The sequence below is a fragment of the Suricata suricatta genome, chromosome 12 (assembly GCF_006229205.1).
Source record: "Suricata suricatta isolate VVHF042 chromosome 12, meerkat_22Aug2017_6uvM2_HiC, whole genome shotgun sequence".
Taxonomy (NCBI): domain Eukaryota; kingdom Metazoa; phylum Chordata; class Mammalia; order Carnivora; family Herpestidae; genus Suricata; species Suricata suricatta.
In genome coordinates, this window is record NC_043711.1 from 71,599,903 (window position 1) to 71,623,180 (window position 23,278).

General features: G+C 39.6%; 1 protein-coding gene across 2 annotated transcripts in view; it reads right to left on the reverse strand.

Moving 5' to 3' along the window:
- SNAP25 (synaptosome associated protein 25) overlaps positions 1–23,278 on the reverse strand; it is an 86,658-nt gene that overhangs the window by 3,310 nt on the left and 60,070 nt on the right. The window contains exons 4-7 of one of the 2 annotated variants that reach the window (XM_029918069.1): positions 17,896–17,944; positions 10,861–10,978; positions 7,097–7,222; positions 4,171–4,315 (exon numbers count right to left, since the gene is read on the reverse strand). In XM_029918069.1, the coding sequence (XP_029773929.1) occupies positions 4,171–4,315; positions 7,097–7,222; positions 10,861–10,978; positions 17,896–17,944 (438 nt within the window). Of the gene's footprint in view, positions 1–4,170; positions 4,316–7,096; positions 7,223–10,860; positions 10,979–11,148; positions 11,267–17,895; positions 17,945–23,278 lie in introns of both variants that reach the window. The other variant, XM_029918070.1, reaches the window with a different exon arrangement.

The following is a 23,278-nucleotide window of genomic DNA, read 5'->3' on the forward strand; positions in this document are numbered from 1 at the left end:
ATCATTCATTTGAAAATGGATGGCATTTCTGGAGGCAAACATTCTAGAAATTCTTGCATTAAGAATGCACTGGTGAGCCTTCACTTGGTAGTGAAAGGGGATATCTTGAAGTAGAGCATGAGGTTATTCTTTGGATATCATCAAAGGTTCTGGAACAGACCTATGTTCAATAAACATCTGTGATTTCCACCTAATTTTCTCTGAAGCAATCAAAATTCAAGCCCATATATCTGATGCAAAAGGTTCTACCTCTTTTTTTTTTTTTTTAGTTTTTGAGAGACAGAGAGAGACAGCGTGAGCAGGGGAGGGTCAGAGAGAGAGGGAGATACAGAATCTGAAGCAGGCTCCAGGCTCTGACCTAGCTGTCAGCACAGAGCCAGACGTGGGGCTCGAACCCACAAACTGTGAGATCATGACCTGACCCAAAGCCCACTGAGCCACCCAGGCACCACTACCTCTTTATTATATAACAGAAATAGGATATTTTAGGAAAAAAATCCTGAGGTAATTTCCTTTTAGATGCCTTCATGGTATATGGAGAATGCCTCTTTGTTCATTCTGTTTATATGCTATAGGGCTGTATTTATGGACTAGAGCCCACCCCAGTTTTCGCATTTCTATTTAGAGAATCTTAAGCTTGCTGGCATACCCAGTATGCTACATGATTTGCTTTTGTGAGAAAGCAAGATGACCCCCACAGAGCTGGCAAGAGAGTTAGAAGGAGCTCTTTAGCCCACCCCTCTGAACACTCTAGAAATCTCAACTTCAGACCATGGCAGGTAGTTTTTAGGCCCCAGCTCAGAATGCCAGATGTAGATGCTTATTACCCTACCTGGCAGCCCATTGTCATCTGAGGTTTGAACTGTTTCCTTATTGTCTTTCAGATGAGGAAATTAGCTGGTGAGTGGGCAATGTTGTTGGAACCTAAGGTCTTACTTTTCAAATGCTGTGTTTCCTCATTGATAGGAGAACTCAAGGAATACCAAAGCTTCAGCCTCACCGTATTTCAATGCATGTGTGGCATCTACTGCTGACAACTTTACATACTTTTTTCTTTTTTATAAAGAGAAAGAGAATACACAAGCAGAAGAGAGTGGCAGAGGGAGAGACAGACAGAGAGAGAATTCCAAGAAGGCTCCACAAACAGCACAGAGCCCCATGTGGGGCCCGATCCCATGACCCCAGGATCATGACCTGAGCTGAAATCAAGAGTCAGATACACAACTGACCCATTACCCAGATGCCCCTACCACTGACACTGACAACTTTAAATCAAAGTTTGAATACCAGGGCACCTGGGTGGCTCAGTTAAGTGGTTTGGTTAAGCATTGGACTTTGGCTCAGGTCATGATCTCATGGTTTGTGGGTTCAAGCCCCCCTCAGGTTTGTGCTGACAACTCAGAGCTTGTAGTCTACTTCAGATTCTGTGTATCCCTCTCTCTCTGTCCCTCCCCTAGTCATGCTCTGTCTCTCTCTCTCTCTCTTTTTCTCTCTTTCAAAAATAAATAAACATTAAAAAAATTTAAAGTTTGAATACCACTATTTCCTGAGCAGCATAAAGCAGTTAATATAAACTTGCCACATTTTAATAGGTTTCTGAAAGAATTGTACCATCTTAATCTCAGAAGACTATATATATATATAAATACCTTAAAGCAGAAAGCAAGGTATTTAAATAGACAAAGTAATTTCTTGATAATCCATGGGGATGTATTAAAAATTACATTGTTTTGGGAGCAACTGGGTGGCTTAGCTGATTAAGTGTTCCACTTCAGCTCAGGTCATGATCTCGCAGTTTGTGAGTTCAAGCCCCAAACTGGGCTCTCTGCTGTCAGTGCAGAGCCCACTGCATATCATCTGTCTGCCTCTCTCTGCCTCTCCTCCACTCATGCTTGCTTGCCTTCCCTCAAAAATAAATAAACATAAACAAAATTTACATTGTTTTGAACTTCCCCAACTTCACTTTCAATCCAAGTGATGGGAAAGACTGGTGGGGTAGGGTGAAGGTTGTTGTTGTGGTCATGAGAGAATATGGGAGAAACATAAGAGGAACCTCTTTACTCTTACAGTGTGATTTTAATTTACTCTTATATGCAGGAGACCTTCTAAACGGTTTCTAAAAGTGAGAACTTACATGAGAAGGTGGAAGTCTACTAATAATTGTGCGGCTCATATAACGTGTATCATTTGGGGCAATGCTGGGTTGAAATGGACTCTATCTAATCATGTTTAGGTTGTGATTTTGGGAGTAAGACCAAGGTTGGTTATTTGAAGGCAACTAGACCCCTCTCTCCCTTCTTAAGCAAGTCCACACTTAAAAGGATGGTACAAATCATAACGGTTATTTCCTATCCACTTGCCTGCCTTTCAATTACACCTCATAGCTGCATACGTCTTTGCCCTTGTAGTAAATTGGGCCCCAAATGAAAGGTTTTCCCTAGAGAAGAGAGCTAGAAATGCAAAGTGGCAAAATTAAGATGCCACTTGCCTTTCCAGGAACACTTTTTTGTACTTCAAGTCCAAGTCCATCAATAAGGGTTTGACCCCTCTCTCTTAGTAAAAGTTCTCCTTCTGGAACTCAAATTGAGTTAGAGGTACATTATCTCCCTACATCCGTGAGTAAATTGGATCCATTGACAGAAAAGGACTACTTGTTTTTTCAAATCATTTCCTGATGGAAGGTGGTTCGGCAATTATTTCTTAGTTCATTTTTCTGAACCATAATGGATAGGTCAGTCTGTGTTGGCTCCAGTGCTTTTTGAAACTCTCAATATTGTTCTAAAATCTATTGATTTGCACAGCTTTAAAAGCTTTAGCATATCAAAGGCTCTTAACAAGGATAAGTATGTCATGACGTGTAAAAGTCAGCAAAGCACAAGCTTTTTGCTAACCAACACTGACCTTTGTGTAGCTCAATATTGATCAGGCAAAATATTATGCAAGCAGATATTTTTAATATGGGGCACATAGAGCACAATAAGGCAAAGTATTCCCTTTATGTCTACTCCTTCCTTTTTCAAGCCTTCGGTTCCAAGAAACTTAGTATTTAGCCTTCTGATTCAAAGCGTCTCTCTCTGCTCACCAAAGTGGAATGAATTGTTTAAAAGAAACTCAGGGTTTCAGGCTGAAAACTTCAACATCTCCAAGGGAATAAACTCATACAATATAAGATTAACCAACTAGAATTTATTATAGATGCATGAAGACCATTAAACCTATAAAGTATCTGTTCCTTCCTGTTGTCATTTTGACATTTTAAGAGATTATAAGCAATATTCAAGACTCTACTGATTGAGGAGGGGCAGAATACAAGATCATAGAAAGTATATCAGATTTATATGTGTGGGATATTGGGTTTTTGTCCCCCAAATCTTTTTATAAAAGCTACCCAGTGTTTCTTTCTGTTCTTTTCCATTCTCAAGCCCCCAAACCCATCCCTTCCCATTCTATTCTCTCTACTTTTCCTTATGCCTCTTGTTGACACCAGGGAGTTCAGTCCTAGAGCCACATCTGGTGTCCTCGTGTGAACTCAACTTCATCAGATTATGGTCTCTATTTTGAGAGCTGGACATGTGAACTGCTGAACTAGAAAAGGAATCTGGGCCTTTTTGAACTATCATGAAAGCTTTGGAATTTATAAAATCAAAGCTCATATTCATTTCCTGGTTAGACTAAAGTATTCTTTCCCTTATTTCCTGATTCTATTCCTATATCATCTCTTGACAAGCTCCTAACCAACCTTCAAGACTCAATTTGAATTTTTTTTCGGAGATTGTTCCATAACTTAACTTTTGAAATCTTTCCTCATTTAACCCTACTTAGAATTTTATGTGTGGCTTTCTCGGTAAATTATATAAATTTGTCTGGAGGCTCACTGCCTCCTATAGGCTGTGAGTTTCTCAGTAGTGGGGATGATGTCCTTCTCATATTTATGTCTTTTGCTGCCTAATACAATGCTTGAAATAGGAATATCTGCTAGACTCTACCCTCTTGTTTACTTATATGTTGGTGAATTTTTGTCATAGAAAATAAGGGGGAAATTTCCATCTATTAGTGTGGCTGAACCCAATGTCACAGCTTGAGGGGCTTACTATGTCCTTCAGCCTTCTTCAGTGGTTATTTCAGAAGAAGTAATGAACAATGGAAACTTGTTAACTGCCACAAGCTTACCTTCTCCATGATCCTGTCGATCTGGCGATTCTGTGTATCGATCTCATTGCCCATATCCAGGGCCATGTGACGGAGGTTTCCAATGATACCGCTCACCTGCTCCAGGTTTTCATCCATCTCATTTTCTCGGGCATCATTTGTTACCCTGGGAATCAAAATTCAATTTTTAGAAGACAGAAAGTGAGAAAAATCTCAAATACCAAGGACTCAAAGCTTAGGGAAAATCTGTAGACTGCTAGGTATCAATCCTATCCACCTTTACTCTGTTTAGTATGAGGACATTTTAGCTTTTATACATTAGAAAGTAATTTTTAAAAAAAGATTTTAAGTAATCTTGGGTGGCTCAGTTGGTTAAGTGGCCTACTTTGCTGTCAAATACGCTACCCCTGAGCTATACCCCCTTAAGTGGCCTACTTTGGTTCAGGTCTCATGGTCTATGAGTTCAAGCCCTGTATTGGGCTCTGAGCTGACAGTTGAGAGCCTGGAACCTGCTTCAGATTCTGTGTCTCCCTCTCTCTCTGCCCCTTCTTTGCTCTTTCTCTGTTTCTCTATCTTTCAAAAATAAATAAAAGTTTAAAAACTTTTTAAAAAAAGATTTAAAGTAATCTCTACACCCAATGTGGGACTCTAACCCACAACCCCAAGATCATGAGTCTCATGTTCCATCAACTGAGCCAGCCAGGCACCCCCACTTTAGAAAATAATACTTAAGTTTCATTTTTGAGCCCTTGAGTTTCTATTTTTAATGAAGGCAATATTAAATAGATGAATGTATCTACTTCTCTTATTTCCACCAGCTCATAGTTTCCTCTCTTCATACGTTTATCTCAGTTTTCATTTCTTTAAGAATAAAGTCATTTTAGTTGAGAGGATTGCAAGTCAGAGAATGAAGATGGAACTAGTTAGAAACTGTATTTTCCTTCTGAAATGTCAACCGACATCTCCAAGAGTTAAATTTAGAACGAAAGAAAAGGCTGATTGTGTGAAGTCAGGGAATTTCTCTGCTAATGTTCTTCCCCATTTGGGCCCAACATCCATGGGAAGGGTAATGATAATTACAGTCTTCCCCTTAATCTGGCTTGCTCCCAAGAACTCCAAAGGGAGCTACTTGTTCAAAATGATTTCTATTGCCTCAGATTTCAATGCAATGAGGGTTTTGGTGACATTGTGAATGGCCGATTTCAACAGAAAAAATTGCAATGAAAGATTATTGTCCCATTTTGGGAAGGAAGGAGTTGGCTCTCAAAGTGCCTTACCATCTTGCTGTGTTTTACATAACTCAGCTTGAAAGTTCCAAAGATGGTAGTTCTTAATGTAAATGGAGTATTCATTCTAGAATGTTCTGGCTAATTAACATTTTACCACGACAGATGGTGATAGGCTAAAAATGTCCAGAGGGGTAAAACACATTTCCCATGGTAACTTCCAGTGTTGACTGGCTCATTAAGGTTTTTAAATCAGAGTAGGCCAGAGGAAATTAAAGGAGAGCTTCCTAGCCTTTTTACATAAAAATTTATTTTATTGATCATCAACAGCTAAGGCATACTTCTGGTTGCATGATTCTCAACAAATGACATGAGCTTTAAAAACCACAGATGCCTGGATCTCACTACTAGAGATTCTGATTCAGGTGGTGTAGGTTAGGCTCAATTACTGACGTTTTAAAAAATTAGCCTCGGATATTCCAATGTGCAGTCAGGATTGAGAACCCTTGGTCTAGTTTCCCTAGGAGCAGACAGAAACAAGAATAGAATTGTCAACTATGAGGCTTTATATAGATATCTAAACCTTAAAGCTAAGTGACAGTAAGCTGTCGCTTGAATCTGGATTATTGGTTGGTAATATCAGCTACAATGGTCTGGAAATAGATGTATAACTATCTGTATACTACTCTAGTGAATGGTACCCTAGTCACTGCTGAGTTCCATAGTAGCCTATAAAGGGATAGTTTTTCTTTTTCCTTTTCTTTTTAACAACAGGAAAATTTGTCACTATTGTTTTGTTTCCTAGTCTCCTGAGAGTGGAGTTCTGGATAGGCAGATCTGTGTAATTTGAGATTTTTAAATAGGTATTTAAGTTGGCTTTTGCTTCCAGGTCTCAAAGGAAGTAAGAAGTCAGGCATGCTTGTTATTCTCTATTTGTACCCCTAGATCCATTGTTTGACCAGTTTTGCTCTCTCCCCAGAGATGCTGGCTTCTCTACAACTGCATCCCCCAGCTTCTCTTACCCTCTAGCTTCAGTAGACTTTGGTGGTGACCAATGAAATACTGGAGGGCAAGAGGAGAGACGAATGGGAGCATTTACTTCCCTTTCTCATTTCCTGCTCATTTTGCAATAGCTGCATTTCTCTATAGTCTCTCACCCACAGTGTAACTATGGTCAGGTTCTAACAGCTCCTGTCCCTCTAAGACTCATCCTGCTGCTGCTAGTCCACAAGTGCTTTACTACTGCTTGTTATTAACCCTGACCATGCCTCTATAAACAATCTCTTCAGTAAGTTCTGTTCAATTAAATTTATGGAGTGAGATGCCTGTTTACTGCCGCATTGATACTGGATGTGGTCATGTGACTTGCTTTGGCTGATGAAACTGACAAACCTCACAAGGCTTGGTAAATGCTTGTGCACTGGAACCTGCACCTTGGAATGCTGCCACCACCACCCCAGAAACCAGAACTTTTCTGCTGGAGGGGCAATACAGAACAGAATGGAGGTGTCCTGCCCCAGACCACCACCAGACAAGTAAGAACATTTTGGGTGATCCTGCACCCATCTGCACGTAATAAGGGAGCCCAAGAGGGGCTCTTGGAAGAACTGTCCAGCCAACACACATATTTATAAGTAACCAGTAAAATGGTTGTTGCTTCAAGAACCACTCAGTTTAGGGTGATTTGTTACTCAACGATAGGTAACTGCTATAGGACTCACCTCCGAATGAAGCCACCACTGATGGCCATCTGCTCCCGTTCATCCACCACACGAGCAGGCTGGCTGGCCACCACTCCATCCTGATTATTACCCCAGGCTTTTTTGTAAGCATCACTTGATTTAAGCCTATGCAAAAGAGAGGGTGAGTGACAAGGCAAGGGGGTGGAGCATCAAGCTCACAACAATGGTTACCTCTTGAAGCGAAGAACCGAACCAAGCAAATGGGTTTTATTCTGAGGCATTAGAGAATACCGATATATCATAATCTGGACCCAAACAGTTGGCCACCACCATGCCTCAGCTACTCAGTATTTCATTTCCAATTGAGCCAATTGCAATTGTCGAGACTGAAACTTTTGCCCAAAGGTTGCTATTGTTTTGGTTTGTTTTTGCAGTTTCATTGGATTTAAGACAAAGATTAAGGTAGCTGGAGGACATTCAGTTCTATTTCAGTGGCATGGTTATATTTTGAGACACAAAACACACAGAAAAACATACTGGCAGACAGACACATAACAAGACTGCCAAGTAGAGTGTGTACATCACACCACAGCAACACACTGTCATCAAGAAAAACACACTCGACCGAGTTTTTACACACCCTCATGCAGATTCCCTGTTTTAATTTCCCCCCCAACGCATGTGTGGAATTAACTATTCCAACTCTGCATGAAGGACATAAAGGATTGGTGGTTGGCCAAGGGTGGTGGTCTTTGAGTTGCCTCTAGAGCGATCTGAATTAGATAATATATCGGTACTTCCAAACAGTCACATACATCTAGTTGATGTACAAACCTTTGTCCACAGAGACAAAAAGTAAAAGAGGCATAGTGAAATGAATGCAGGAAAATAGAAGAGAGAACAAGCCATCTAGCACCAGAAAAGGAAATCCCTCTATGTCTTCTTCATGCACCAGCTACAGGCATGAGTAGAAAGTGAAGCATTCTCATTTAAGCCAAACTACTCCAGGAGTTGATCATTCTCGAAAAAGGCACTAGCAGGACAGTAATAGCCTTCATGAGGATTTGAAACGCAGGTTCAATAGCTTCTTTGTCAGGCTGGGGAGAGGGGGCAAGGTGGGAGTGATTACAAACTCCTACTTCGGGCTATCTTGGGATGTGACAGGGAGAGTGGTCTGGAACTGGTATGGTCTCCATGGGCCATATTTCACTGAGCTGCCTTGGAGATAAACTTAAAATCCAGGCATACCTGTTGTGCCCAATAGAAACATGTGCAGCATGTTTTGGTGGGTGTGTTGGAATTTAAGGCAATCAAAGATGTGTTTAGGTTCTTTGCATAGTAGAAACCATACGCTTTTTCATCCAAAAACAAGAGAACTTTCTTTGGTCCCATGTTCACATTTTCCCTTATAAGACACCAGAATTTAACCCCCCCCCTTTTTTTGGTTGCACTAGAAAATCACAGCTATCTATTAAAACTGGCTTTAATACTAATATTTGCAGATTGAGGACCAAGCAACCCTGGAGATAAATTGGAAAATTGTACAAATGGAATTTCAGCAACTCCCACTATCTAGTGTATAATGTCATAGCCCTCAGAGCTGTCAGAATTTACTGTGCTAAAGAGCCATGGGCCCACTCAGTGGGACAGCATCCAAAAACCAATTTAATAGAGTTCAGAGTCTGGCTTTGTCTTTCTCCAACCCCCAGCCCCTCCCTCCTCACATTAAAAGAAGTTATTTGGACCTTGTGATGTTTTCTGCTATGTAAAATGTCTGGTATACCATCTTTGGCCAAGTCAAGGGGGTGGGAAAGTTTGCGTTTCTGAAAGAAGGCGAATCACTGCACCCACAATGCTGCACATAGACTCACATAACTGCCGTACATCTATCATAGTCCTTCGAAACATGCTGAGACAGGGCGAAGCCCTCAGAGAGTCCAGGGCGCCACCAGCCACTGCGTTGTGACACATGGTTTTTAAAGCATTATTTACACACAATAGGGAACACTTCAGTCAAGCTTTGAAGCTCAGTTAGGGTCTCTTGTCCAATAAGGAATAAGTGCCAACTACTATGTGGAATTCACAGGGGCCATCATTTCATCTGAACATTAGAATCCATCCCAGAGTGGGGCCTGCCTCCACACTCTCTCCACACAGTTGATGAATGGGGAAATTGTTTCTGTTGGAATTCATCACAAAACAGGTGGAAATCTCACCTGGGGTGACAAGTGGCCACTGAAAAGGATATACAGGTAAATCCTGACTAACTGGAACGTGTAATATTGGTGAACTAAATGCCTTTCTTAAATAACAGCATGCCATGGGGGAAAATTTTGTTTCATGAGTGATCATTGACTATCTGTTAGATTCTCAAGCCACTTTCCTGCCTTTGAGTCTTTCGGTAGTGAGTATGACTGATTTTTCCCTTGGTTTTAGTTTCTCCTGATGTGCCTGATGGCCTTTCCTCTGAATATCAACTCTTGTTTGGGTTCCCTTGGGTATGGAAGTTATAAGATGTAGACAGAGAGAATGAAAACTTCCCAGATTGCCCTTCAAGGAAAACCATTTTAAGTCTCTCATGTGATTTCCGCCCCCACTTTGTTCAATTGTCTCTTTTTACTAAGACTGGAAGGAAGTGAAAGTATCAATACATTTGAAGGTTCCAGTTAGCTAGATTCCAGTTAATCAGGCTTTACTGCAGATCATTCTTTTAAAAACAGTTTTAAATTTGTTTGTAAATTGAGCCCCTCCCCCTCCTAAACAGGAAGTGGGATATTTAAAATCAGCCTCAAAGTTTAAAGGATGTGAATGGTCATATAGTCAGCTAGAAATGACATCAATTGCTGTTCTAAATGCTAGGATCAGGAGAGCTTTTAGGAAAAAGGCTTCTGTTCAAAGGGAGGTGGGAGGGATGAGGGAGATCGGGTAACAAGTTTAATTTTCCAAATGCATGTTGGACAATCCACTCATGCATTTTTTTTCGCTGCTAGTCAAATGAGACTATCTTCCAGAACCCTCATTTTCAGGTTCCTTCTGTTGCAAACCTTTATAACCACATGTCACATTTCTGCTACATTCCAAAAAAGCGTTGCCGAACCTGGAGGACAGTTGAATGTTTTGTGATATCGTGCATGCAAAATCTACACATTTCAACATTTTAGTCAGTGTACGGGTGGATCTTCCAAGAGGAAGAATTTAGAGGGATGGGTCCAATTTGAGTAAGGCTTGAGCACTTCTTGCTGAAGGGCTCATGGCCTCTGAGGTGGGTTCAGCTGTGGCTAACCCTAATAGCCTAATCACCGGGCAGATTGGGTAACTGGCAGGGGGATCTCTGTCATACTTTGCATCTTACGGATGCTTGCTTAGGCCAAATTACTGGTCTCTTTTTCTTCCGAAAAATTCAAACCATGACATATGCGTTTCTCGACTTCCAAACTCATCCCCCAGTTTTTTCTAACTCTGCAATTTTGGCTTTTGGTGTTGGGGAAAAGAAAATTCCCTGGGTGCCTCTTTCTTGAGGCTGGTCTCTGGCTCAAGGTACACTTTCTGGAAAATGTTGAAATGTTCGTCAATAAAAGTTGCTGACAGTGAATTTTTCACTGTAGTATGCCTGATTTTTAATGCATCAACAGTAACTCCCACTAATATCATCTATGCTATGAGATGAATACATTGGAGACGGTATTGATCTGTTCTGCATGCCACATGCTCATCCTGCCTCTGTGCTTGGCAGGAATGAGCGTGTCAAGGCTTGGAGATGGGCCTTGGGAAACCAAAGCTTCAGGCAGGCAGGCAGCACCTACTTGTTACAGGGACACACACAAAGCCCGCAGAATTTTCCTAGGTCCGTCAAATTCTTTTCTGCTTCTTTCATGTCCTTATTGATTTGGTCCATCCCTTCCTCAATGCGTTCCAGTTGTTCTGATTAAACACAAGTATTTTATCCCCACAGAATGAAGCAGATGGAAAAGGACAAAGAAAAAAAAGACAAAACTTCAGACATTCACTTTGACATTAAAAAAGAAAAAAAGAAAAAGAAAGAAAGAAAGAAAACTGGACGCCACAGATTAGAGCTGGTACCCAGTACCTACTTGTTACAAGGACATATGAAAAGGCCACAGCATTTCCCTAAATCTTTTAAATTTTTCTCGGCCTCCTTCATGTCTTGGTTGATATGGTTCATGCCTTCTTCGACACGATCGAGTTGTTCTGGTTAGGACAAAGGGATGACAGTGTGGAATGAATTTTTTGGGGGTTTCCAACAGAACATGAGAAATGACTATGTGGAACGGAATTTGAAAGAGAAAGATATTACAATGCGTGGTCCAGGAGGATGCATTGCCGTAGACTGGCGCTGCTGCCCTACACAGGCACAGGTGGAAGGAAACGAACAGAAACGATGCTCAAAATAGTTTGTAATTCAGATATGATGGGATGGGGCAGGTAGGCCTGTTTGGTTCTCGGTGTCCAGGAAAACAGCACAGCATATTCACTTACTCAGACACCAGTGAAACCCGAGAGAAAGAAAAACAGGGTGTTAGTTTATGTTTTAGGCATTCAGATTTCATGCTCCTAGAGAAGGTCTCTGCTTCAACTTTAACGATCTCTGTCTTTTGGCTTTAAGCATCCTCGGTCAGGTAAGGGTAGAAAATAGAATCAATCTTCTTTGGAGAAAATAATAATTACAGCGGTAATTAGCAGTGGGTGTCAGATCTTTTTCCCCCTGGTAGTGGCTGTCCATCCAAAGGTAACCCATGGGCAGTTTTGGGTTTTGAATACTTAATTCATAGACATTGTTAATAAATAATAAAAAAGCAACATCAGCAGAATAATGTGCCATGTACCACAACATTTAAATTCCTCTTTCATCCTATGACTTACTGGCTATGAAAATTCTGGAAAGCATTTCACTTGATTTCCCAGTCTATACAATGGGGGGCATGTTAGATCCCAAACCCAGGCAGATAGCCGGGAAAACCAATGCCTGGGTCTCTGGAGGAGGGGTGGCAGGCTGGAACATAGAGTCCCCACTCTCAGCAAAGCCGACCTGAATGTATCTGAGACATAGATCGATAGCCATAAAACCAGCTTGTGCTTCTAGTTGCCAAGGTTACATTCACTAACCTGATTAATGTTTCAACAGTTATGTCACCAGATTGAGTAAATTACATGTTCAGTAAAGGGTTTTTTAAAACAGCTTTTAAGATCGTTAAAGGAAACCAGCATTGCAATGGCTGTCTAGTTACAAAACCTAATTATACTTCCGTCCTTCTTTTCATCTACATTTCCATGTACGCATGCTTCTGGGAATAAAAGCTTGATTGGAATAAAATTGATAAATACATTTCCAGTCTAAGAGTATAAATAATCACTTAAAAGCTATTTTATATTAAATTGTGGAGTGAAGATTATCATGTTAAAAAAACAAAGATTAAGTTCTTTACTGACCCAAACTGGGGAGACTGTCCATTTGAAAACAAGAGCTCATTGTGTTCTCTTTTGTGGGGCAAAGGATAGAATCCAGCTTCTTTGGAATCTGCTACCTATGCTATGCTCCTCAAATGATGGAGGATGGCAAAATTTAGGTGTTCTCTAGCATTGGATCGCTGGAAGAAATAACAGTGTTGTGCCGGTGACCTTTTGCTGAGTAGGTAAAGGTATAGTAATGTCTTTAAGACAAATCTTTAAAAAGACTAAACAAAAAACAAAAAAGGATGGCAACTCTTTGCATTCCAGATTTTGTACCTTCTAAAGACTTCATTCTAGTTCCCTTGAAAGAATGTAATAAACTAGTCTGCAGATTAAAAAAAAGTTAACTATTGAATGAGGGGATTGGGAGAGAGAGGGGCAGCCCAGCATTGTCAAGAGAACCAGGTTAAGTTCAGACAGAAATCCCAATGGAATAATTGCTAAAAGCTTCCTGGAGTGCGGAGTTGGGATGGGGTTGAAGGAGCATCTGGACTCAGAGGGAAAGCGTGCTGCACTTCACTAATGCCAGCTGAAGTACACACAGGTTATGGCATAATATTCAGGCATTTGTCCTTCCCAAGGAGTTTCTCTTGAGTTAGTATTTTGGCTAAAAATACAACATTTCAGGAGCCCCACCCACTGTGGCCCCAGAGGTTAGGCGGTAATAGAAATAAAAGGTAATAAAATAAAAATGTGAATTGGTCCACAAGTATATTTCTGAACCAGAAAATTTTTATATTAAAATATAAAAATAAACAGGCTGCTCCCAATTGGTATTCGTAAGAGCTGGGTTCTATCATGGGTTGCCAGATTGCTAGGCAAAGGTCATAGCTAAGAGAGGGATACTGAAGCTCTTATGGAAAAGTTGATTCAGAAAATTATGGTATAGCTACCAATATTGGTTGAATTGATCCTTTTACCGAATTATGAGCCAAACCCCTAATTAAAAACATGTGGAACCATTTTTGTCATAGGTATTCTAACTTTTCATTTTTAGAGTTTACTGTGTTATGTTTGTGGATGTTTGGCCTATTGGAACTTCACAGAATTCAGTGGATTTCTGTGAGAAACCTCAGCAAATCCTTGAAAATAAGCAATATCCTCATTCTGCTCCAGGGTGGACAGCAGCATCTGACTGGCTGATGTAATGTATTGTCCATAGTTGATTGCTCCTTACTTCCCCAAGCTTGCTTTCTGGCTGTTTTCTGTCTCTTCTTAGAGACTGAGAATACAGTAACATTTTAGGTTAGGAGAAGTATTCCAGTGGATGATACTATATGTTGGGGCAAGAGACAGTACTTTCTTTCACCATGTTGGGATGACTGGGTATTTGTGATAGATCCACCAAGGGCAGGATGCTCAGGAATCTAAGTTTAGAGATCTTTTCTGCTAATCTTATTTAAGTAAGGCAACATGAGGCCCTTAGAATCCTGAGCCTGGTTTAAAAACAAATGGTAGAAGAATAGCAAGATGTCAATGCTGTTGACCCAGTGTGCAAGCCTTCCTGAATACGTATATTGTTACCAGATGCTGCCTACATGATTTTCATTTTCCTTAGCATCGATGAGCCTATGGAAATTCATTAAATAAGCTTAAACAGTCACATGTAGCTAGTGGCTACCATATTAAACAGTGCAGCTTTAGTCATTCATAACAATATTGGTGTGTAGACTTTAGCAAGAAGAATGTTTTCTCAAGTGCTACTTTGTACTGCCATGAACCTTTTAAGAAAGTTGGCAATCATTCTGGAAGAGGCCTTACTTTGCTTTTACTCTGCCAGGCAGAAGTCAAAGATTTCACTGTTTAGTTTAGAGTTGATCCCATGGGATTTTTCTCAAGGGCCGAGTCTTCAGCATTGAAAGAAACATACAACCCAGCAAAGATCAACAAAAGGAACAAGAGATACGGAGGTGAAAGGTTAAATCAGCCCACATTAGTGACGAGGTGGTTTCATGGGGATTTCGCTTGGAGACAAGCTTTCTAGAGAAATAAGAGTCCCAGGACTCAGTGCATTTCCAGGGCCATCTGTCATGCTCAGTGCTCCTTGGTGTCTCCTGATACCTGGGTATAAAACAAGAATCCCATAAAGAATTGCCGAGTGCAAGCATTTAGCCGGACAACCTGGAATGGTTCTTTACAAGGATGTCTATTTCTTGAAACTCCTGTCCAGGGAAGAAGCAATCAACATTTTTGGTGTTGAGGCATAGACACAATTACTAGACATACTGGAGAGACATTTTAAAGCAGTTACTGATCTAAACAATTAAACACAGCATACACAGAATTAAAATGCATTTACCATAGCAGTGAAGATAGCTGTGAAGATATGCTCATCTGTCATTTTAAAAGGTCCTAATCACTTTATAGTATAAATGGAATGTGGGTCCCACTTAAGACCAGGCAGAAGCCACTTACTTTTGGAGGTTTTACAGTTGCATGTTTTTTTCTCAATATCAAGGTAATTACCATGCATCCGGTAAAACCACAGCTATTAGAAAATATGTTTAACGGAAGAATTCAGCCTTTACTATGATGTGGCCACAAATGAAATGTTTGACCTGAGAACATTAACTATCTTGGGGGGAGGGGAATCTGCTATCCTGCTTTCCTTCTCAGAGAATAATATATAGATGTTCCTGGGAATCATCTGTGTTTATGAATAAAATATTTTTATAGGGAGATTTTGGCAAATTCTATTTCTAGATTTTCTTCATCAGAGTGCAATGAAGTTTGCAACTCAAGTAAGCATATTATTCACTTTCTCTTTTTAAATTTATTTTATTTTTTAATTTTAAGTAGGCTCTATGCCTAATGTGGGTCTTGAAGATCAAGAGTTTTATACTCTACCGACTAAGTCTTCCAGGCTCCCCACTTTCTCTTTTTGATTCCACACTTGTATGTATTATTTTGCCTATCATGCTCCCTTTTCCACCCCCTTCACAAACAAATTACTGACAAAAACAGTTAACAAGATGGAACACCTAATTATTTGGGTATATATGTAACAATTTAGCTCTGGAAATGAGGTACTGCTCTTCTACATGGGCACCTGCTGTTTAACTTTAAAAAAGAATGATTTGTTGTGTCCTGAGTTTCAAAATCTGGAACATTGTTACACAGACCAAGCTAGCAAGTCTCACAATTACAGCAATTTCATTTGGGGAGTTCTGAAGATTGCCACACTATTATAATTCCTTCAAAACACAAGTACTTCACTAGACTCCCTTATGTGCATATACCTTTTGACAATTTGTATTTCAAAAATTGCAGGGAAGTGTGAGGGTTGATGTTAAATTGCTTTAAAAATTTTTTCTCTTAATTTTTTTTCATGGTTAGCATCTATTTATTAACAAAGTTTGATACAAATAAATAATATGGAAACAAAAGTCTTTATATGACAGTCATGAGGATGTGTCCCCCTCTCCCCGCCAACCTTCCCCGCTGAACTCTCTCCTAGAGGGAATTTGTAGTTAGTTCACATCTCTAGCTGATGCACCTATGGGATCCGCCAAAGCAATTACATGGAGACCATGTTCTCCCTGGGATACTTCTAGCCTACGGCTGAACACAATGGAATCACTAGAGATGATGTATTCCTGCCCATCATGGGGCTGTCATTTGATTGTCTTAGCTACTGGGCTCCCCGTCAGCCTGGCTGACACTTTTTAGAGCAGCATTGCAGTCTCAGCCTCCTCCTCCCCAAACCTCCTCCCCTCCATTCTTCTTCCAAGTGTCAGACCTTTATCAATCTGACTGGCTGTCCTGGTCTACTCTTTCTCCTCTGCCCTTGATCCATCACAGGTGTCCATAATAGATCTCAAACACTTCTGATTCTCATCATTTACTTCCCAGAGGATCCCAAATGATACCTTCCATTAGTTCCTCTGTGTCCTACCCTAATTCCTCAGAAGTTGGCAAAGCTTTATCTCATTTAGTTTAATGGTTACAGAATATTTCTTTTATGGTCAGACCATAATTGATTTGGTTGCTCTCTCTACTGACAGACATTTAGGCTGTTTCCAGTTTTATACTATTAAAGGTAAGGCTTGTATATTTCTCTTCTTATAGCTGTGTATATATATACAACATATAATGTTAGGAATAAAATGTCTTGTTCAAAGATGTGTGCACTTCATAACGTAAAGGATTCTCACATTACTCTTCAAAATTTTTTCTCAGTCTACAGTGCCTATCTGTACATCAGGAATCTATGTTTTCTCAAAACACTCACAACATTGGTGATTATCAATTTTAAAAATTTGCACCAGTCTGCTAAATAGTGACATCTCATTATTGTTGTTGGCTGAAGCATGGCTTCACATGTCTATTTATAAACTGACTATTTATATCTTAAATCTGTTTTGCTTGTAGGTTTTGCTCTTTTCTTTGATGATATGCAGGTCTGTCTGTATTTTAGGGAAATGCCTTATGTTTGTTGTCTGTATGTCTGTATGGCAATTCCCCCTCCCCCGCTTTGAGGTTTATTTATTTTTGAAGTTGGCTTGTGGGTCCCATGTTTTACATTTTTATCTTTGACATTCAAAAAATTTTCTCATGATTCTTTAGAATTTTCTAATGTTTTCAAAAATATAAATAATGAGAAAAATTCTCAAAAATGTGTTTGTTATTATAAGAATTCAGAATAGAATCAAGTAACTTGTGACTAGAATTAAATAAACTTTGCCATATGACTAGATGCATTGAGAAAAAAATTACGCTTCTAGATTCCACTTTAGAGTACAGAGGTGATTTTCCTTGATTCTCCGGTTTTTATTGCTTCTAGAATTTCCATAATAATTTAAAAAACAATTTAAATATTTTAAGTGGTTCAATTTCTCATTTTCCAATGATCTCCCTCAGCTTCTATCCTGTTAAAGACAGCTTCTAGTTACTTAAGGAGTTCTCATGGTGACATGGAAATCAAAACTGCCAGATACTTTAGGATGGTCAGAAGAAATGGACAATGTGATAAACTATTCTCTCATTCTGTCTAGGGATTATTACAAGAAAACTAAGTTTATGGGGAAAACTGAGAATAAGAGGGATCAGAGAATTCTAACTGTCCAAAATACTACCATTATAAGGAAATCAAAACAAGTAACTTTTGCCTTTAAAATTCTGTTATTCCAACATATACAATAGAGTCGTAACATCCAATCAGTCATGAAGGCCTCAATATTCCCATACATTTACCAGTATTTTCAACAAAGAAAGGGAAAAAAGCAAGATGATGAAAATTCTAGAACCCTTATACTCATATATGTGTGTAACATATGTCAAAAGGACCACCTGTGTATGCACAAATAATTTTTTGAAAATGCACTTTATTCAGATGAGGAATTGTTCTTACTGAAGAAATCTCAACTTACCTCCTTGTTCATCCAACATAACCAAAGTCCTGATACCAGCATCTTTACTCTACATTCCAACAATGGTAGCAAAGTTGAAAAGGAGTTAGAGAGAGAAAAGAGAGAAAGAGAAATCAGTAAGGGGACAATTAGCCTAAGAAATGGAAAATGAAGAAGGACCAAAGGAAAGAGAGGGAGGGAATAGGCAAGAGTCTTAAGGGCTGGGGAGGGATCAGAGGAAGGGGTCACCTATGGACCTGCTCTCTCAGTGATCCTTAGGATAGAAGAGGAGGATATAGCTCAGTCTCCATGGGGGTAGGGCTGGGGCTGGGGCTTGGCATGGAATTGGAACACACAACTTATTATTATACTGTGATTTTTATTTGGAATACAGAAATGTCTTATAGTTTCTATAACACCAACCACAGAAAGCAACTCTTTCAAAATCTTCTAGACTAAATCTTCTCTGGCATGATACATCAGGAAGTTTCCTTAAGTGAATAGGGAAGGAATGTCCTACTGGAAAGTAAAAAACTTTGGGGGTGAGGTTTTTAGGTTGATCAAAAGAGATCATTGCTTCACAAAGGTTGAGAAATACAGCCCCAAACAGAACTCACCCTCCCATTTTCTCTCTATAGGGGAAAAAGTTCTATTAGATTTAGAAAATGGATGGGCCGATGGGAAATAAGGGCTCTCTGTTCTGAAATCTAAAATTCTTTACAGTAGTAGAGTGAGAAAAAAAATTCAGTCACAAGCTTTATTGTGGTTATTTTGTGCAGAAGTCTGTAAAAGACACCTCATACCCCTGACTTCACTCCTTATGATTAAACAAATCAAACGCCACCTGAACCTTTTGGGGGATGGAAGTGGGAGTTGGGATTAATTGGTTTTTCGAAGAATGCTCATGGTGGCCCATAGGATAAGGTCAAAAGTAAGACATCTTTCATGGCCCCATTTATTTTCCAGGGATTTATTGTAAATTAAGAACTAAGAAAGAAAGGGAAGTTAGTCTAGGAGGTCAACAGAGGTGATTTATTTACTTATTTATTACTATTATTATTATTTATTTTTAATAGTATTTAAGAGTCTAGTTCTAATAGGACTTCTATAAAACAGAACACTGAAACTGTTTTCTGTGGGTTTTATAAGCTCACCATTTCAGAGAAGGTATAGTTCACTCTCTTAGACAGGAAAAGCCAAGTTACTCTTGAACATGATTTGATAGGCTTTAGTTCTGCAGTGAGGGTATCGTCTGCAGAGCTTAGGATGACTTCAGGGGTCCTCGACAGCACAGATTCTGAAGCCAGACTCTGCCCTGGGATCCTGGCGATTTCACTTCCTAGCTGTGGGGCCTTGTACATGTTTTAATTTCCCTGTGCCTCAGTTCTCTCATTTGTAATATAGCAATAGTAGTTAATACCTCATTGAGTTGTCATGGGAATGAAGGGAAACTGTATGTCCTACATGCTAGACTGGCGCCTGGCCTATTGTTAGTATGACTTAAGTGTATGTAAAATAAATACTTTCAGCAAATGCTTCTATAATAGGATATCTAAGCAAATGAAAAATATTGTCATTACCACCTACCATCAGAAGCTTCCCAAACCTTCAAGTGTATATGTATCCCCCGCATAGGAAACAGCTTGTCTCACATAGAAGAGCCTGTGATTTTGCATTTTGAATGAGCTCTACCATCTAATGATACTGCTGGTGCCCAAACACATGCTGAGCAGCAAGATTCCAGACCCCAGAACACATTTGTCTACACTACACAACTATAATTTAACAATTTCTGTGCCCCATTTCCTACAAATTTTAGCCTTTGCTTAAGAGAAGAAATTGTAAAAAGCAGATGGCCTTAATCAAGCATATGGATATGACAAGGCAAGTACTGGTGAGGACAGAGTCATCTCCGAGAGCATTTTCTCCTCTCAGGACCCAACTCAAGGCCATGCATGGAATCCCTGTTCCATTCTACTGGGGACATGGAGTGAGAAGCAGGCTAGTGACTTCAGGTTGGGCAGTCTAGGTCTCATCTGTTTACACTCTCTGTTGTACTTTCTATGGAGGCCTGCATGTATAATTTCACATTTGTTCAATTTGGTGCTCAATGTTTCAGTGTTGGAATGATTCACAGAACTAATGTGAAGGAGCAAGAGCTTGTCCCATTTGGGAGAATAGAAGCTGCAGGTACCTATCAGGGAGTCTGGAACACTGAGTTGTGCTCTTAGCTCAATCAGCAACTAGTCATGACATGGTGAAACAGTCAATTGACCTTTTAGGATGTTTCCTCATATTTAAGATAAGGGTAAAGATGCCAGATAAGACTAGGTGGTTGCTGGGTTGGTGTTTATTCACTCATTTGTTCATTATTATACTCATTCATTCACTGATTATTTATTGAGCCTCGACTGTGCTCCAGGCACTAAGGTAGGTACGGGCCAAGTGTATGCTTTCTCAACTGCTTCACGGAGTAAGCTAGTTTGGTTAGGTGGACAGAGCTGGGATCTGGTAGTCAGTAATTCTGAATTTTAGACTTATTGTGTAGTTCTATTGCAAGTCACTTGTTCTGTGTCTCAGTTTCCCTAGCTGTCAGACAGGGACAGAAACAGCTCGCTTACCTCCCAGAGTACTTATAAAGATTAAAATGAGCTCAGAAAGTAAAGATTTCTAAAATTTCAACTCTATGGGAGGTTGTATTTCCAGAAAGCAATTCAGATAAAAGATTTACTTTGTATAGAATCTCTATCAGTTTAGAATGGGCTGCTGTGTTTGTTTTCTCAGATCCTTTTGGTTTTTGCAGAATCCTCAACAAAAAAAGTAAATATGGTAAGGTTTGCTGGTGGAAGGAGAGTGCTGTGTGTAGGCGTTCAGTCTGGGATCAGGTAGACCTGGGTTTTATTTCATCTCTCCCATGCGTAGCTGGGTGTCTCAAGCAAGTTACCACTGTATACTTCAATTTCCTCCCTTGGTAAGATGGAGATCAGAATAGTAGTAAAAGGTGGCTACTTACAAGGGTTAAGTTAGATTATATATGTTTGATGAGGATGGCTCTAGGTATAGTACCCAGCACATAGTAGGTTCTCAATAAATTTTAGAACTTACATTTGACTTCACTGTTTTGTTGACAGTTTTTATCAAAATAACTAGATTTTTCTTTGGGGATACTAGAAATGCAAGGAAAAGCACAGGGACGAGGACAATATTTCAGGGAAGGCAGAATATTACTTTCTCTTATTCTTAAGGAGGATTATGTTTTAATAGCTAGAAATGAGAGAAGGTGGTTCCATTTTTGTCTTAGCTCTATTCTTAGTTTGTTTGAGATTGCTGAGAAAATTGTCTACCTAAAAACCAGGGAACTGGAGATGTCAGGATTTTTTTTTTCTTTCTTTCTTTTTTTTCTTTTTCTTTCTCTATTTTTATTTTCTCTTTCTTGCAGATGAACTAAGACCATGTTTCTAGAACATTTTTAAGTCTTTGTTTTATCATTCTGAGATCTTTCCTCAAAGCAGAACACATCTGAACTAAAACCAGGACTGTCCAGGCACTATCTTAAACTGCTAGAACTCCAAAAGACCCCACATCTATCTATGGGAAAACAACTGCCCTGCCTTAATTTTCCAGTTTTAATAGAGAATCTGGCATAACAAAGACATAGCTTTAGACTGCTTATTCCCTTCTCATTGCCAAAGTGTTGAATTGGGATGAAAAGATGCTTAAATCATGCGATGTTCCAGAGCCTCAGTAACTATGACTCCAGGAAAGCTCTGTGTGGTGTTTCTGAATTGGCCTGCCCTAAAGCAGTGGGGCTTTCCTGGGGCTAGTTTTCAAAGCCCACGGCATTCATGTGTAGATTTCATTTCCAGCATTTATTGTCAGAGAGTTAGCCTTTTAGCCTGGAAACATATACTGTAGAGACATTCATGACTTTATTACCAGAATTAATTGTTACCTCTTCTGTGCTCCAAAGGCAGGTAAGGCCTTGAATTTGGAGAGTTATTTTCATACCTGGTTTCCTGCATGATACCAGTTTATATCTTCCCTAGAGCTCCAAAGTTAGGAATTCCAAACATATTTGTTGAAGAACAGCCATCAGAAGAGCCAGTTTGCAACTTTAGGCTGGGAACCAAGTGTTATATGATTTCTAATCTCTTTATGTGTATATGGTATCTAGCTTTTCTGAACTTTCCCAATTGACTTCTGTATAACTTAACAGCATCCTTGATATGCCAATAATGGCTCCTATGAACAAGTAAGCTTCTACACCTGCCACTCTTTTACACTCTAAAGTCAGTGACGGATGGCACAAAGTCATATTCTGAACTGGAAGTGGGATTGTCTGCCTTAGGGAGACTTTGCAAGTTTAGTGACCTCTCCTGTCTTTGACACTAAATTTCAATAAGAATTCAGTTCAATTCAAATTAGATAGCACTGATGCACTTTGGGATCATGGGCAAGATCCTGGTATTTCAGCACTCGTATCTGCAAAATGATTTCTGCCCTTGATGAATATTTAATGTTGATTCTCTTTAAAGAGAATTTCTTTTTTGATTGAAAAGCAGACTATCATCTGAAGAGCCAATGCCCTAGACATAAGGGGTGTTTGACCATCAATATAAAATAACCCAGGTGGAAGTAAGAGCAATCAACCTATTCTAATAATGCCTTGCTCATAATTTCTTGAGGATAGAAAGCCTCCTTTCATTTATTAGAGGTAGGAACTAGCTTTTTTCTGTTTCACTCCTTGTACTAAGATGCAACTTCATGCTTGATCAAGAAATACCTTAGAAGAAACAAAAATGTATGATTTAAGTATCCTACTTTAAACAGTAGTGCTTTTGAAACTCTCCTTCTCCCAGAATAAATTAGAGCAGACACTACTTTCTCAAGACTGGTTGACACCCCTTGCAAGTTAAGAAGAGGCAAAAAAAACCCACAATACTGGTTGGCCCAAAGATTCCAATGGGTGAGGGGCCAGTTTGAAGTGATGCATTTGATGCATTTGCTCCACGATTTCCCCACACTATAAGCAGTGTTTCAACACTATCAAATTGTTGATAGTACTGGTATTTTAGAAATTTACTTGATACCTGCTTGCATGTAAACAAAAATGAAAAATGAGCCTGGAGGCTATGGTTGAAGGTGATAAGGACTTATAATTACATCAGCTGACATGTGGGTTCCCTTCAGGTCAACATGAGAGCTCACGTGGGAATTTCATGAAAATTTGTTTCATTTGTTCTCATGATGGGTTGGGGGACAATACGTTAATTCTGAAAGCCTGAACAGCACTCTTAGATTTAGAATATCTGTCTCCTTCTTGGTCCGTAAGTATTTCTGCATGAGTTGTGTTCCCAGGGTAGAGCAAAGACAAGATTTCTCTTCATTTAGAGATGGAAAGCTG